Source organism: Gossypium hirsutum, chromosome D05, assembly GCF_007990345.1.
Source record: "Gossypium hirsutum isolate 1008001.06 chromosome D05, Gossypium_hirsutum_v2.1, whole genome shotgun sequence".
NCBI lineage: Eukaryota > Viridiplantae > Streptophyta > Magnoliopsida > Malvales > Malvaceae > Gossypium > Gossypium hirsutum.
The window spans coordinates 36190041-36206476 of NC_053441.1; the positions used below are offsets into that span (position 1 = coordinate 36190041).

Here is a 16436-nt window from a genome sequence, read left to right on the forward strand (position 1 = left end):
GGCTGGGAATGCCCGGCTTATCAATTTATCCGGTAAACTATTGGGGGCTCCCCAACTTAACTTAACCCTTTTTTTTAGTTTTTTTTTTCTTTTTGACAAGTCATTTTAAAAAAAAATTAAAGCGGTGCCGTCGGTGTATATACCTATGAAAAAACATGTATTTTTAAAGAATACATACTAATGCTGCCACTGTGTCAAATGACACTAATAAAAAAATTACTTTTTAAATGATATGATTACATGATTATTGGAGAAAAAATTGGGTGATGTCGTCAACAGTCAAGTGGCATCGAAATGCACTGTAGAAAACATCCCATTTTCATAATTAATTTGTTTCCCATATATTTTTTTATTTAATTATTTTTTAGTATTATTTGTATAAAATCCCCTAATACATACTTCTAGTCTAAAGAAGAGTTAAAAAAAATCTTGTTAAGTTACAAACAATTACAATCACATGTAAACTTCTTTAGAGTATCTCCGCATGGTAACTTGGATTGTATTGAAAGTACTTAATTCCATCTTGCTTAGTTTGATTCTTGCTAATGGGTGGTTGAAAAGAACTCCAAGATCCGTTAAACAAATGTCCAACTAGCTTAGGTAAAAAATATATATGCCTATAGATAAAGCAAGCTTTAGTCTTTTGCCAGTTATTCTACATGTTGCAAATAACGTTGTAGCTGGTGCCTGGTAAATAAAATTGACATTAACAAAACCCATTTGAAATTACTTAAAACCATGGAGAAGATTACAAACCCATGCCCCAAATTCCTTGAAGTGTGAATCAACAACCAAAAGAGCAGCTAGAAAAGAAAAAGAAGAAGAAATATGGAGAAATAGCTAGAGTTATGAAAGGGAGAAGTAAACAAAAAGGAAAAAGAAAAATAAAGTTAAAAAGAAAAAAAAATTAAGGCTCAGGAAAAATAAACTAAATTTATTTTCGGTTTATTAGAGAAGGGAAAGCATTGAAGAAAAGTGTTGAAAATTTTAAAAATGATTTTTGAAAAATGAAAATAAAATATATAAACAATTAGAAAATAATAAAAAAGTTATTTTCATTTTTCTTTTAACAATTTTCAAATATTAAATATGATATCGAATCTATATAAATGTAATTTTTTATTTTATTTCTCATGTTTGAATCTATATAAATGTAATTTTTTTATTTTTTTTCTCATGTAGAAAAATAGTTATCAAACATGTTTTCATTAGTAAAAATAAATTTTTGTTTCTATTTCTTTTAAAAAAATTTAAAAATAGAAATGAAAAATGAAAAGAGGAAATATTTTAGAAAAACAAAGCCTAAATGATTCAAAAAGAAAACTATAAGTATTAGCTATACCAAATTGGCCTAATATTTTCATCCAAAAAGATGATATAAGATGCTACCTCAGTTTTTCAATACACCATAATTAACGGATTAGTAATTAAAATATAGTAACTAGGTGGGTGACTAAATGAAAAGGTAAAGGAATAGTTGACGTGAACGTGTGCTTGTCCCCACAAGAAAAAGTCATAACCCAATTTGCAAAGCAGATATTTCTTTTCCATAACGAATCCAATCTCCTGGCAAATCGTAACCGTTGATTTGACATCTCCTTTGCGAAAGTTCAAAAGCTCCTAACAATTCGATACAACTTTGCACAGACCACATCACATGGCTTTTGTTTCATGATGGGAAAAATGGATGGTATCAAAGTGATAATAATTAATTATAAAGAAATAATTTAACAACTCATTCATGATTGCATTAACCAATGGTTGAATTTTCTTAAAAATGAAATTAAATATGGTAAACTTTTTTTTTGAATTGTGTGATTCGTTATTTGAATATTAATTTAATTAAAAAATAAAAATATTCTCAATTTATGTCAATTTAAACTCAAACTTTACTGTTTATTTACATCAAACTCTTATGAATATATTTGTGATAAAATTATTGGTTAAAATAAAAACAAAGTAGTGAATTAAAAAATAATAGTGATAAATGGAACAATTTTCCTTTGGGTAAACTACTAAAATAGTCACTTTTGTTTGGCTCATGTTACATTTTAGTCACTTATGTTTGAAATGTTACGTTTTAGTTACTTATGTTATCACGTTGTAGCATTTTAGTCACTGAGCCGTTAGTTTCTGTTAACGGTGTAACAGTAAACTGATGTGGCACGTTAAATCATCATTTCAAACAAAAATTCTAGATTAATTTATACAATCGGTCCCCATATTTTTTCATTTGGAGCAATTTAATTTTTTTCTTTTATGTTTTTTTAACTTTCTTTCTTTTCCATTCTCTTATGCTTCTCCCTTTGTTTTCTTCCCTTCTCCATTTCTTTCAATGTAGTTTTTCTATGTTTTATTTTTTTGAACAATTTAATTTTTTCGAGTGAGGCGAGCTTGTGGACTAGTTACAAATGGAAAACATAGAAAAACTATGTTAAAAGAAATGAAGAAGGGAGGAAAATAGAGGGAGAAGCATAAGAGAATGGAAAAAAAAGTTAGAAGAACATAAAAGAACATTTTTAAATTGTAGAAAATGAAAAAATATAGGGACCAATTGTAGAATTTAACCTAAATTTTTTGTTTGAAATGATGATTTAACGTGCCACATCAGCTTATCGTTACACCATTGTCGGCAATTAATGACTCAGTGACTAAAACGTAATATTTTAAACAAAAGTGACTAAAATGTAACCTAAGGTAAACAAAAGTGACTATTTTGATAGTTTACCCTTTTCCTTTTAACAGAACTGGAATAGTCATCGGATACAAATATCTAATTTAAGCGCTAGGTAATCAGCTGCGCTCACTCTCCACACGCCTTTCTCAAAAAGAAAAAAGAGCCAGAACTTGGACATGAATTTCTTCTGCTAACTGGTTACTGCCATTTTTTTACGTTAAATCCTGCGATCTTTGATGGCGGTCTCATCTTCAGCTTCTTCCTCTCTCTTAAGAGCAGCGTCTTTATACTCTCGAACTCGGTTCTTTCATTCTTCGTTTCGGAATCTCAGTCCAAGCTCTCCTTCGCTTCTCGATCACCAACGATCTCTTGCCTCCGCCGCCGTTCGTTCCTTCCATTGCTCTGTTCCGCGATGGAGCCACCGACTCCATTGGAGATCTCCTTTTAGCCTTCGTGCTCAGATCAGAGCTGTTAATCCTGTCATCGAACGGCTCGAGAGGAAGTTTTCCACTATGGGTACTGCTATATAGCTTTGTTTATTTTGATGGATTTTTTTTATCCCATCTTAAATTCAACATTTTATTTACTGATGTAGTTTAGATTAGTTTAAGGTCTCAGACTCTCAGTCAAAATCTTAGGTTACTTGATCGGGTCCAATTAATGATAAGCCTCAGATTTAAAATTTTATTCATCGGATTCAATTTAACTAATATTTCATTACTAATTACAGGATAAAAGGGATGAATTGTATTATGAAATCAGTATAAAGATTGTTATGTTTGTGAGTATACCTATATATGTATATAGCTGTTTTTTTTCCCTCGAGATTTTAATCATGTGAAGTACGTTGAAGTTGATAACTAAACTGAAAAACTATCAGGTGATAAATTTTATCGTTCAACTATTTTTATGATTTTCAGCTGCTGAACATCCTTTTAAGGCAGTCCTGACCAGTCTTCCAAAGCCAGGTGGTGGCGAGTTTGGAAAGTTCTATAGCTTGCCTGCCCTGAATGATCCAAGGATTGGTAAATTTTCTCATGGAAATTAAATTTATATCTATTCACTTGATGAATTTGATGTATTACTTCATGCCTGTCTCCAGTTTCATTGTGTGATTGATCATATCTATTCCTTGTTTCTGTTCTATATATAATAGATAAGCTGCCCTACTCTATCAGAATCCTGCTTGAATCTGCGGTTCGTAACTGTGACAACTTCCAAGTCAAGGAGGAGGATGTTGAGAAAATTATTGATTGGCAAAATACATCACCAAAGCAAGTAGAAATCCCCTTCAAGCCAGCTCGTGTGCTCTTGCAGGTATTTGATAAACCTAGTTTATGTCTGTATGTGCATAAATGCACATCTTTACCAAAAGAAACAGTTGATGCTTTGTTTATCTTAAATCATTCTTTTTCCTTTCTTTCCTTTTTTGTTTGGCTAGGATTTCACTGGAGTGCCTGCTGTGGTCGACCTTGCTTGTATGCGTGATGCTATGCACAAGCTTGGCAGTGATACAAACAAGATTAATCCTTTGGTGCGATTGTTTACATCAATTGCATGAATATTTACTGTGATGAGAGTTCTGGAGTATCTTCAAACATTTATTATTTTTGGAGGGATGGACGGTTTCTAGATGCCATAGTTTAAGATTGCAATATTTTCATATTGTTGCCTTAATAAGGTTGTGGATCTTGAGAAATTTTCTCCATGTCTTATTAATGTTATAGTTAGTGCAAAATCATCTTCAACCACCATTTGTCTTGTATTCTCAATGTGAGATATCTTTCTTTTCAATTTTTGATCCTGTTGGCTGCTGTGGATGATTTATGGGAAGTCATATAGAATTTTCTATTTGATATCAGTTCAAAAACATGAACTTTCAAATGCCACAGGTCCTGTTACAACATGCCTGGCTATTGTGCAATAAAGTTATTGTTTACTCTATCCTTACGGTGTGTTGCTGAAAATACTCAGGTTCCGGTAGATCTTGTCATTGATCATTCAGTTCAAGTTGATGTAACAAGATCAGAAAATGCAGTGCAGGCAAACATGGAACTTGAGTTTCAGAGGAACAAGGAAAGGTTTTCTTTCCTTAAATGGGGATCTACTGCCTTCCATAATATGCTTGTTGTTCCTCCCGGTTCTGGTATTGTGCATCAGGTATGTGATATGGAAACAGAGTGCAAAGTGCAATCAACACTTTTTAACATAATAGTCGACATATCCTTAATGATCTATGTGCAGAAAAGTTTTTACTAACTGATGAAAAGTAATGAACAAATAAGCTTACATTTTTCACTAATTTGAATTTTTCATAGACAGTTAATCCATGTAAATATGGTGGCAAATTGAGCTGACACTGTAAAATTTTAGGTTAATCTTGAATATCTTGGACGAGTTGTTTTCAACACCAACGGCATGCTTTACCCTGATAGTGTGGTTGGAACTGATTCCCATACAACTATGATAGATGGTCTTGGAGTAGCTGGCTGGGGAGTTGGTGGTATTGAAGCTGAGGCAGCCATGCTTGGTCAGGTAGGTATTTCCATAGAACTATATTTTTCCCCAAATTTTGGTGGTTTGTTTGGCGATGATTTCAGTAGTTTCTAGTTAAACCCCTCAATGATGAGTACAACACAGTTCTTTTCTATTTAATAATTGCCAGTTCATGTTTCTATATGACATGCTAAAATAAAAGTGAAAAATGAGCCTGAACTTTCAACGAAGGATTTGTGAAGCCTCTTTTAACTACAGTTGCCACATAATTTGATGTGTGCATGTGATCTGTATCTCACATTAATTATTTTTCATCTTTATCAACCATTTTTGGCTTCTTTTGTTTTTGTGTCAAACGTTATAACAGAATAAGATGATGATGATACTTCAACTGACTTTGACAATAATTGTTTGTGATTCTGTTACCCTATATACTATCCAACTTTTCTTTTTTTACTCTTTTTTTTAAACCATACTGTTCGTGTTCTTGTTCAGTTGCTTGAATATGCATCTCTTCTATCCTTTTTTCCTAACATTAATGATTTTGAAATTGAAAGCCTATGAGCATGGTTTTGCCTGGTGTTGTTGGATTCAAGTTATCTGGAAAATTAAGAAATGGTGTGACAGCTACAGACTTGGTTCTAACTGTGACACAAATACTGAGGAAGCACGGTGTTGTTGGCAAATTCGTTGAGTTTTATGGTAATTACTTTTCATAGGGTTGTTGCAAGTTACTCTTAGTTTCTTAATGTCTGGCTATCAAATATTTTATAACCTTTTTGTTCTGTATGAATTTATAGGGGACGGTATGAGTGAACTTTCATTGGCTGACAGGGCTACCATTGCTAATATGTCTCCTGAGTATGGTGCAACCATGGGATTCTTCCCTGTAGACCATGTTACTTTGCAGTATCTGAAATTGACCGGCCGAAGTGATGAAACTGTGAGTTTTCTACTTCATCCTATAACAGCCCATAATCTGCAATTACTGAAACTGAAGCACTAGATGACATCTTTGTCCTCAAATTCAGGTGGCAATGATAGAATCATATCTCCGTGCAAATAAAATGTTCGTCGACTACAATGAGGCAAGAACTTTTCTTCCTTTTTCATTTTACTTGTCCTTTATGCTTGTCAGATTCCGGTTGTTTAACTTGTATTCAGTATAATTAATCTAATTCTTTCCTTTTCTACTTGTGCTTGCTCCCCAACCTGGTCTTGATATGTTCAGCCCCAACAAGAAAGAGTGTACTCATCATATCTAGAATTAAACCTTGCTGAAGTTGAACCCTGTATATCAGGACCAAAGAGGTTTTTCTTTTCTGCCACTTTTCTTGTTTGTTTTGTCAGGGAATTAGCTTCTTTCTTAAATATTAAATATGATTTGTTGTACTATTTCGATGGTAACTGCTGCTATTCTTTCCAGACCTCATGATCGGGTTCCTTTGAGAGAAATGAAGAGCGATTGGAATTCTTGTCTTAATAATAAAGCTGGTTTCAAGGTGAGTCTTGAATGTGCTCCACATCTTTGTTGTTGTCTATGTCTTCACTACTGCACATTGTCTGTTTTACGTAAACAATTATTTACCATGAATTAATTGACAATTTGTTTCTTTAACTTTCCTTCAGTTAGTTAAACAAAGCACTAACGATTTGATATTGAAGTATGATGATCAATAAAGTAATATTTACCTGGCTCAAACCTTAAAGCCAAATACCTTTGATTACATACTCTGTGTGTAGCATAACTTTCAAAAAAATCATGACCATAATCTGGCACCTAGCTTGTAATAGTGTTAAATATTCAATCATGAATCTGAAACATGGAAAAAGAAAGCCTCTTCACTTATGACATGTTCATTTGAATCATTATGTGGACAATTCTCTCTCTTCTTTTTCCCTGTTTCTAGACTTTTACCCCTCTTACCATCTAGACCTTAATCCATGTACTGCTTTTGTAAGAAGTGGGTGACTCAAGTAACAGAATCACACTGTAGAAAACTAAAGGATAAAAATAATATGATTAGGTAGGAAATGAAATAGACCAAGTTTGATCAGAACTTCTTCCCTTCAAGGTGTAAATTTATTAGAATTATTTTCTTTTGAAACTTTTAAACATTCTGCTGAATGTCTTACCATATGTTGTAGGGCTTTGCTGTGCCAAAAGAGGCACAGGACAAAGTGGCAAAATTTTCGTTCCACGGACAGCCAGCAGAGCTTAGGCATGGCAGTGTTGTGATTGCTGCTATTACGAGCTGCACCAATACATCAAATCCTAGTGTCATGCTTGGGGCAGGTCTTGTTGCAAAAAAGGCTTGTGAACTTGGTTTACAGGTTTGGCATTTTTCTATTTTTATGTTTCTGCTGCTCTTTCCTTCTCTGCAATATCTCCTACTATCTTTTCTTCTCATCCTGCACCTTCACTTTCTTCTTAAAAACCCCTTTTCAATGTATTCATACTTCCTTGCCTTTCCTTGAACTATATGAATACTAATATTTATGTGGATAAGTGAATTTTTCTTGTATAATTGTTCTACAGGTCAAGCCTTGGATAAAGACAAGTCTTGCACCAGGTTCAGGAGTTGTTACAAAATATTTACTGCAGAGGTATTCCTTAATTTCTACTTGCATCTGAAATGGATTTGGAGTGAAAATCCTTTTTATAAAATATTTCTATATAATCATAAGAAATATGTCACTAATTTTGGTTTATTTGATGTAGTGGGTTGCAAGAATATTTGAATAAGCAGGGCTTCCATATTGTTGGATATGGCTGCACAACTTGTATTGGAAATTCAGGAGAATTGGATGAATCAGTTGCCTCTGCTATTTCAGAAAACGGTACCATTGAAAATTCTAACTGTAAAAGATTTTGGGATTCATAATTTGCATGATGTATGCGTGTAAATACTCAAATATTGTGTTACACTTTAATATGTTAATCTTATTCCTTGCCAAATTTAATGTTCAGTTTTTAACTGGCTAATCTAAAATATTTTGAATATTCTACACAGACATTGTAGCATCCGCTGTACTTTCTGGGAACCGGAATTTTGAGGGTCGTGTTCATGCCTTAACAAGAGCCAACTACCTTGCTTCACCTCCTTTAGTGGTTGCATATGCCCTTGCTGGCACGGTACATATACCTAATTATTTACTGGTTATGCTTATGTTTGTTAAATATTTACCAAGATTAATGTTATCATATATATAACCCATATATAATTTGATGTTAACTCAGAATGTTGGAGAGTTCAATGGTGGTTATCTTCTAAATTAGTTAATTCTTGTGCATTTAGATTTAATTTCCTTGGAAAAAAATGTCAGGTGCTTTTCAATAAGATTTATTCAATAATATATGTTTTAGAATTGAGTCTCTTAGATCAGTGCATTTCATTTTTTTGATGGACTAGTAGCTTTTGCAGTATCATTTTTTATGATCAGTAACTATGGGGACTTTTCAGGTTGATATTGACTTTGACAAGGAGCCAATTGGAACTGGGAAGGATGGTAAGAGTGTCTATTTCAAGGACATCTGGCCTTCTACTGCAGAAATTGCAGAGGTAGACACCCTAAACTTGCAGTTTGCTTAAAATTGCAAATTTCACGTGTTTAAGCACGAAACTTATAAGCTTGAACTTTTCTGCTGTTTTAGGCTGTCCAATCCAGTGTCTTGCCAGAGATGTTCAAAAGTACTTACGAGGCTATTACAAAGGGCAATCCCATGTGGAATCAGCTATCAGTGCCTTCTTCCACTATGTACTCATGGGACCCCAACTCAACCTACATTCATGAGCCTCCATACTTCAAGAACATGACCATGGAGCCTCCTGGAGCCCATGGCGTGAAAGATGCTTACTGCTTATTGAACTTTGGTGACAGTATCACAACAGATCACATTTCTCCTGCAGGAAGCATCCATAAAGACAGTCCTGCTGCAAAATTCCTACTTGACCGTGGGGTGGAGCGCAAGGACTTCAACTCTTATGGAAGTCGTCGCGGTAACGATGAAGTGATGGCACGTGGAACTTTTGCTAACATTCGCCTTGTGAACAAGCTGTTGAATGGGGAAGTTGGCCCAAAAACGGTACATGTCCCTACAGGAGAGAAACTCTATGTATTTGATGCAGCAATGGTGAGTTCTTCAATGTTGAAGTCTATCACACTTCATATAAAACCAATTTGTTACCTTATTACACAACAAGTCTTGATTTAGTACTACTTTCGTTATAGATTTGTTGTTTCCAATAAATGTAAATTCTACTATCAAATCATTGGTTTTGATTTGTTTTAAATGCAATATGAGATTATATATGCTGTCAAATTATACGCATAGTTAGCTGAACAATCAATCTGTAATTTCAGAGGTACAAGGATGCAGGATATGACACCATTGTTTTGGCTGGAGCTGAATATGGAAGTGGTAGCTCCCGAGATTGGGCTGCGAAAGGTCCAATGCTATTGGTAAGTCTTGATTTGGCCGCTGTGAAGAAATTCGTATTGGTCTTTTTATGTGCTTTGTGTACAGGTGTAATTAAGCCAAGTCGAACTAAAACTTTAACACGCTTGAGCTCCATTCAGAATTTGAGTCTTGAAGCTTGGTTAAAACTCAATTGAGCTTGCTTCAAGACTAAAAAGAACAAAACGAATTCAGTTTAGTTCAACTTATATATCCAGTAAAAAATTGAGCTCCATAGCCCAAGCTGCTCAAGCTTGACTCAACAATGAAAGAGACAGTTTAGTTCTTTTTTCTTTTTGGTGAGTCCAACTGGAGTAGCTTGCATGCTTGCTGTTTTGTTCACCTGAGTAACTTTGTTGCATGACAGGGAGTAAAAGCAGTAATTGCCAAAAGTTTTGAGAGAATCCATCGAAGTAATTTGGTAGGAATGGGCATCATTCCACTTTGTTTTAAGTCTGGGGAGGACGCCGACACACTAGGTTTAACCGGTCATGAGCGTTATACCATAGATCTCCCAAGCAAAATAACCGATATAAGACCCGGTCAAGATGTGACTGTCACGACGGATAATGGGAAGTCTTTCACCTGCACTGTCCGCTTCGACACTGAGGTACAGAATCGTTTCAAATATTTCTTTTTGTGCGGAAATAGTGCAGTATACATTGTGTTTTATCATCTGCTATCACGTGACTATCCCTGCATTAACAGTTTTATTTATGAAAAATGCTCCCCTTGTTTGAATCTACATTATTGACTTTTTGGACTCAGATATAAGTGTCAGATTCGAGTGGTTCTAACGCGGGTAATTCAGATTTCCTAGGTTTTCATATATATTTGGAGGGTCTTTGTAGGGTCATATTTTTATAACATGTCTAAAAATGTCAAACATGAATAGTTAAAAAAATAAAGAGTCAAAACAATATAGGTCTAAATATGCTACTCCTTAGTCCTTGACATGGTTATTTGCAAATATCTAAATTGACTCGGTTTGAAAGTGTCAATTTACGATATTTGGATTCGGGTTTGCGTTTCAAATATATGTTTGGCATAGATACATTGTAAGTTTTCTATGTTTTTGTATGGGTCCTTCACGAGAATAATTTGAAGTTATACCTTAGGTTTATGTTCACACAGAATCTAGTCCTTTATGTTATTTGGAGGTGCGAGTGTTGGATATGAATACATATTTGACATAAGCATATTTTAAACTTCTAAAAGCTGCCTATTTGAAGTTATTGAAGATGAGGTGAATAGAAGCAGAACTGACGGGTGTTTAAAATTGCAGGTTGAATTGGCCTACTTCAACAATGGCGGCATACTTCCATATGTTATTAGAAACTTGATTAAGCAATAAATGCATTGGCCCGGAGCCTCCAACCATTTCTAGATTCCCGACAATTGTAAAATGTGTGACGCAAATAAATGCTATCAATCACTGATCGATACCCTCCCATTAATGGGGCTTTGTATTAGTTTTTTTACTGACAGGCATTGTCCGTTGATGGACGAACAACCTTTTTCGAGAAATTTAGTAAATTATTTTAATCGGCCTTGGTGGGGTTTATTGCATGTTTAGCTCTTTCACAACTGTGTAATTATTCAATGTCATTTACTCGGAGATTACAACCACAATATTAAATTATGATTGCAATTTTGCGATTTCAAATTCTGTTGAATACATAATTTACATCTAGGTCCACTATTTTACTATTGTTAAATTCACAATGCAAACGAAACGTGTTTATGTAATTTAAATGTTATTTTTTAGTTCTATTCAAGACCACAATCTGCAAATTAAGAAATAAATACAGTGAGTAATTTTATGATGATTTTTAGATGGAAGAAGTTAGTCTGAATTGGCGGCGTGTGGTTCAGGGGCAAGGTCTTGGATAACGTAAATGGAACTAAATTCGGCTTCAACAGTCAAATGGTCATTATCAATAAGGCCAGGCGTCTGTTTTAGATCTGCCAACTTCATAAAGTACGGGAACCCCCAACACCTCTGAGAACTGCTAAACCATGCATTACCTACATCACAATTTACACTTTGTTTAACAGTATGTAAATCAAGCCTTGCAACTAGTATTCAGTGATCACCTGTTCTGGGTTTTGTTGGATCGTATTTAGATTCACCTCCTCTGGGATTGCTTGGACTGTTTGACTTAATTCGCAGCTTCAATTGCACATGCAATTTGTTTCCACTTTCAACCTCTTTCGAGTGTTTTAGGTTAAGGTAAATGGATAAATATTTTCTCTTCACCTCCGGAACACCTCTGAGATAAAGTTGTAATTCCCTAAACAAATAATCATAATATTTATTCAACACCTTTCTGATTCCAAAAAAAAAGGTGGTAAACGTACCATTTAGAATTCGCCATCCTAAACTCGAAGCATTTGAGTCCAGATAAGTTGGAGAAGTTGCCGATGAGCCAAGTAACAGGGTTTTCTTCAAGGTGGAGGTCTAGGATGGAACAACAACATTCCCCTTTTTCCTTTTCTGGGTTTACAACAAAAACCTCTACTCCAAATTTGCAGGTGTTTTCTTTGAGATTCAGCCGATCGATGAATTTAGGGGGAAGCATTAGTCGAGAAAATCCACTTTCTTGCTTATTTGCACTGAATCGTTTCACTTTCCCATCTATATTCATTTTAATTTGGAAACCAAAACAGACTTGGGAATCAGTATGACACTACGGTCCAAATTTAAAATATTTTATAATCAATATTTATATATATGAATCACTCGACCCATTAGATCTGTTCCTACTCATGAACAGACTTAACCGTATTACCTTGAATGGTGATGTATCGATTCATTTCTTGATGATATACAAAAAAAATTATAAGAGCATCAATCTTCCCATTATGGCCAAGATGTTGAATGTCCATAATTCGTAAGTAAGGAGAGAGGTAGACATCTCCATTTTCGGATTCCCGGTAGACATCTCCATTTTCGGATACCCGGTACAATATCAAACTCCTGCAAAAAAATAATCAACTCTGATTTATTATCTGGAAAACACCAAGTATGAATCCTTTTAAAGTGTAAATAAAACAATCAAATGAGTTTAACACTTGATTTGAAAAACCCGTAAATCGAGTCTAAACTATTCTCAAAATGAGTTGAATCTTTGAGAGTAAAACTTGATTGAAGGGACTCACCATTTGTAGCCACAAGCTGCAAATGCTTCAAATGCGACATGAGGTTCTGAAAGGTTTTCCAAAAGAAACGGAAGCGATTGGATTTGTAATATGTAATGTGCGGGTTCTTCTTCTCTCCACGTCACTGCTATTTCATCATCTGATATACAAAACTTGCACATTATTGATTATTCATCCATAAATTACGTATCCGGTTTTGTAATTCAATAAAATCATATATTGGGTTACCTTTCGTTTCCTCACGCTCCGCCACCTTGGCCGGCTCATTTGCTGTTGCAGGATTGGATTTGGGTGTTTGGTTCGAGATAGTAGTAGCCATTAAAAAAAAGAAGGTTATTTGAACATTGGTTTTAATATCCCATCTACGATTTCAACTTCATTGAAAAGAAAAAGAGAAAGTTAATTCATAAATAATGAAAAGTATATTCTTAAATCTTGGTCTGGAAAAGTTCTTACAAACTTGAAGATATAGATTATCCTTTTCTCCATTTCAGAGGAAATGCATCAGCCATGTGTTTATTGCTTCTGTCAATAAAAATATTTCTTTTCATTTTCTCCATTAATTTTTTAATATTCCAAATAAAAATTAAAATAGCCAACCAAACCATTATCTGCAAAAGCGGATTGTGAAACTCAATACCTCATTTCCAAAATTAAAACCAATTTAAATTATAGATGTTTTGAGTATTAATTTTCGAATCTCTTACAAAAGTTATCCAAATTTACAAATATATATCAAATTCACATTATCTATTGTGATGATTACAACTGTACATGAGTACTAATAAAATTTTAGGTTCATTTAATAAATTTGTGCTCGACCCAATTTGAAAAATAGGCTTAAATTTTTATCCAAGTCTGACTTAGATTATAGATATTATCCGTATTAAATTTTTTTATTTTTATATAAAAATTAAAAAATATAATACATCAAAAATAGTAAAAATATTAAAATAAATGTTTCCTAACAAATTGAAAATAAATTAAAAAACTTTATACTTAAATAACACTAAGATATGTGTAACTTAGCAAGCAAATGTCTCTAAAATAGTAGCAAATTTAACAGTAAAACAAGAGTTATACAATATTCAAATAATAACAACATAATAGTAACAACTAACAACATAATATTGAAATGACAGCAAAACAGTAAAAAACATCATCAAAACAATAATTTTTTTTTTTTGCAAATTCGCAATATATTAATACTCTCCATCTATAATTTATCTATATAATTTAATAGATTCTATTAAATTATAGCACTCGTAATGTATAGAGAAAATATATAAAAAAATCATTTATTGAAAAATTATTTAAAAATTAAATGAAATTTTGTTTAAAATAATAATATTAAATATCTAAAAGATCATAATAGTGTTAACCTAACATGCATTTTGGTAGCATTGGTGTGAATGACTAAACAATTGAGAACATCATGAGGAAAAAGCTCATTTCCATACATTGGTCATAGAAGCTAATCCCGGGTGATATCTACTTCTTGAATTGACCAACGTGACAAAAAGGAAAGCTAAAGAATTTTTAGCAATAATGTAACCTTTTTGCCTTTGTATTTTGAGTTCCGAGTTTTATTGATTTTATATAAAAATATATAAAAAAATCTCATAATAATATATTTTACTTTGTAAAAATAATAATTTTTTAATAATTTTTTATTTTAGTTACCCTATAGACTCGTGGTACCAATTCACTTGGGAACTTTAAGTATAGCATAGATTACTATAATATATGAGTTCATTGTACCAAATATCTTCAAACTATGAACCTCATTCTAAATTAGCCTTTAAACATTAAAACTGTCTAATTACGTCCTCATACTATCCATGTTATATCAATTAGATACTTCAATTTTCGAAAACCTCAAAACCAAGATTTTTACAATATATATTTTTCTTTAAATTTTTATTTTAAAGTATGCCATGATATTTGACATATTATTTGACGGTTAAATTAATGATTTTAGTGATGAAAGGACCTTATTAATATAACCTCAATAATTTAAGAACGTAATTAAAATATTTTAAAATTTAGGGACCGATATAAAATGAAGGTTATAATTTGAAGATGTATAGTGCAATTAACTGGTAATATATAAGTTCATTTTGGAAAAAAATTTTGAATTGTCAAAAATACATTTTATTATTTATCATATTATTATATTGAGGTTAGTGCAATATTTTATTTTTAATATTAGAAAAACATTTGTTAAATTTAATTACACTTTGTATCCATGTTATTAATATTTCAATAATATAAAACTAAAACTTATCACCATAAAATATATGTATTAATATTCAACATTTAAGTATTTTTCATTCAATTAGTAGCTAGAATAAAATATAAAATATAAAATCTTATTTTTATTTTTATTGTTATGCAAAGTTATTCTATGGATTTTTTTAAAAAGGTAAATTACTCTTAAAGTTTGGAATAAAGATTATTGATGCAGATGGTTGTGGGAAAAATAGTGTCAACGCTTGACAAATTTAACAATGACTAATATGAATGCTAATAAAAAAAAATTTGATGAGGAAGAATGCTAGATGTATAAAAAATTATTATTTATAAAAATAAATTAAAAAAGAAAGAGTTTGAATATGATTTAAGTAATATTAGTGAGTGTAACAACCCATTTTAAGTAGTGTTGAAAACAGTGATTTCGGGACCACAATTCCAACAAGTGAGTCAGTATTTTATTATTTATTATTTGTAGTATTATTATAAGGTCGCATGAAAATTTGGCTAGAAAATTTTAACGTTTAGATAGTTAATTAAGTAAAAAGAACTAAATCGTAAAAGCTACAAAAGTTAGTTTCTATTAGCTAAAGGTGTTAAATGGATATGGAAATGTGAATTAATGGAATTAGATGGTAAATATACCATATATATAGATAGTGGACAATTATGGACATTGTTTTGTTAATTGTTAAGTTAATTATTAAGGGCAAATTGGTAATTAATTAAATTATTACATAATCAAATAGGCAAAATGCTATCATCTTCTTCCTTTCATTGTTTTGACCGAAAATCACCATTGTAGCATAAAGAGCATTCGACCAAGCCTTGTTCTTCATGCATGATTTGTGGGAAAGCGAAGTTAGCGGAATAGTCGTCGGCATCGTGTTCGTAGCCGTTTTTGTTTAGGTAAGTTCGTATAATAATTAAATTTATTAAGTTGTTGTTTTGGATGAAATGTTAATAAACATCTATCTTATGTATAGTTTTAAAATGAATGTTATGTGATAATTGGTAATTTGGATCAAATTGCATTAAAGGCTAAATTGATGGATGGATTTGAACAATAAGAACTATATAGATGTGAGTTGAGAAAGTATAATATGTATAAAGTTAAATAGTTTGGAATGAAAAGTGACCCGTATGAACCCCACGAATGCTTAGGATACAAATGACATGTCATTAGGGATTATTTACAGTTTTGGCTGGCTGAGGTCCTGCATTTGTTGTGAATTCTCCACAGCTTATGTGAGCAGCATCGTGTAGCCTAACATCTCAACCCATAGCTCGTGTGAGTAGACACATTTCACAACTTGTGTGAGCACATACGGTTATAGTCATGGCTTGTGTGAGCATTTTCCCGAGTATCTGATGTTATTTTATTTGGTT

The 16436-nt window shown here is 32.6% G+C and overlaps 2 protein-coding genes across 2 annotated transcripts; one reads left to right on the plus strand and one right to left on the minus strand.

Moving 5' to 3' along the window:
* The first annotated feature begins 2775 nt into the window (after positions 1–2775).
* On the plus strand, positions 2776–11177 carry LOC107903915 (aconitate hydratase, cytoplasmic). The gene is made up of 20 exons (XM_016830120.2): positions 2776–3193; positions 3598–3702; positions 3834–3994; positions 4119–4211; positions 4652–4837; positions 5051–5212; positions 5731–5875; positions 5974–6116; positions 6205–6261; positions 6405–6484; positions 6600–6675; positions 7322–7507; positions 7713–7780; positions 7896–8014; positions 8188–8309; positions 8638–8736; positions 8829–9308; positions 9539–9637; positions 10000–10242; positions 10918–11177. Exons 1-20 carry the CDS (start codon positions 2914–2916, stop codon positions 10984–10986), a joined length of 2973 nt encoding a protein of 990 aa, XP_016685609.2. The 5' UTR covers positions 2776–2913; the 3' UTR covers positions 10987–11177.
* A 180-nt stretch (positions 11178–11357) lies between these two features.
* Positions 11358–13432, minus strand: LOC107903916 (uncharacterized). The gene is made up of 7 exons (XM_016830121.2): positions 13251–13432; positions 13023–13168; positions 12795–12933; positions 12425–12612; positions 11994–12270; positions 11730–11926; positions 11358–11660 (listed from the first exon to the last, which is right to left on the minus strand). Exons 2-7 carry the CDS (start codon positions 13111–13113, stop codon positions 11479–11481), a joined length of 1074 nt encoding a protein of 357 aa, XP_016685610.1. The 5' UTR covers positions 13114–13168; positions 13251–13432; the 3' UTR covers positions 11358–11478.
* Between the last annotated feature and the right edge of the window lie 3004 nt (positions 13433–16436).

Coding starts and splice junctions, on each gene's coding strand:
- LOC107903915 (XM_016830120.2), top strand. CDS start 2,914: ATGGCGGTCTCATCTTCAGCTTCTTCCTCTCTCTTAAGAGCAGCGTCT. Junction 3,703..3,833: donor CCTGAATGATCCAAGGATTG/GTAAATTTTCTC, acceptor TATATATAATAG/ATAAGCTGCCCTACTCTATC. Junction 6,117..6,204: donor CCGGCCGAAGTGATGAAACT/GTGAGTTTTCTA, acceptor CCTCAAATTCAG/GTGGCAATGATAGAATCATA.
- LOC107903916 (XM_016830121.2), bottom strand. CDS start 13,113: ATGGCTACTACTATCTCGAACCAAACACCCAAATCCAATCCTGCAACA. Junction 12,613..12,794: donor GCAGCTTGTGGCTACAAATG/GTGAGTCCCTTC, acceptor ATTTTTTTGCAG/GAGTTTGATATTGTACCGGG. Junction 11,661..11,729: donor TCCAACAAAACCCAGAACAG/GTGATCACTGAA, acceptor ATTGTGATGTAG/GTAATGCATGGTTTAGCAGT.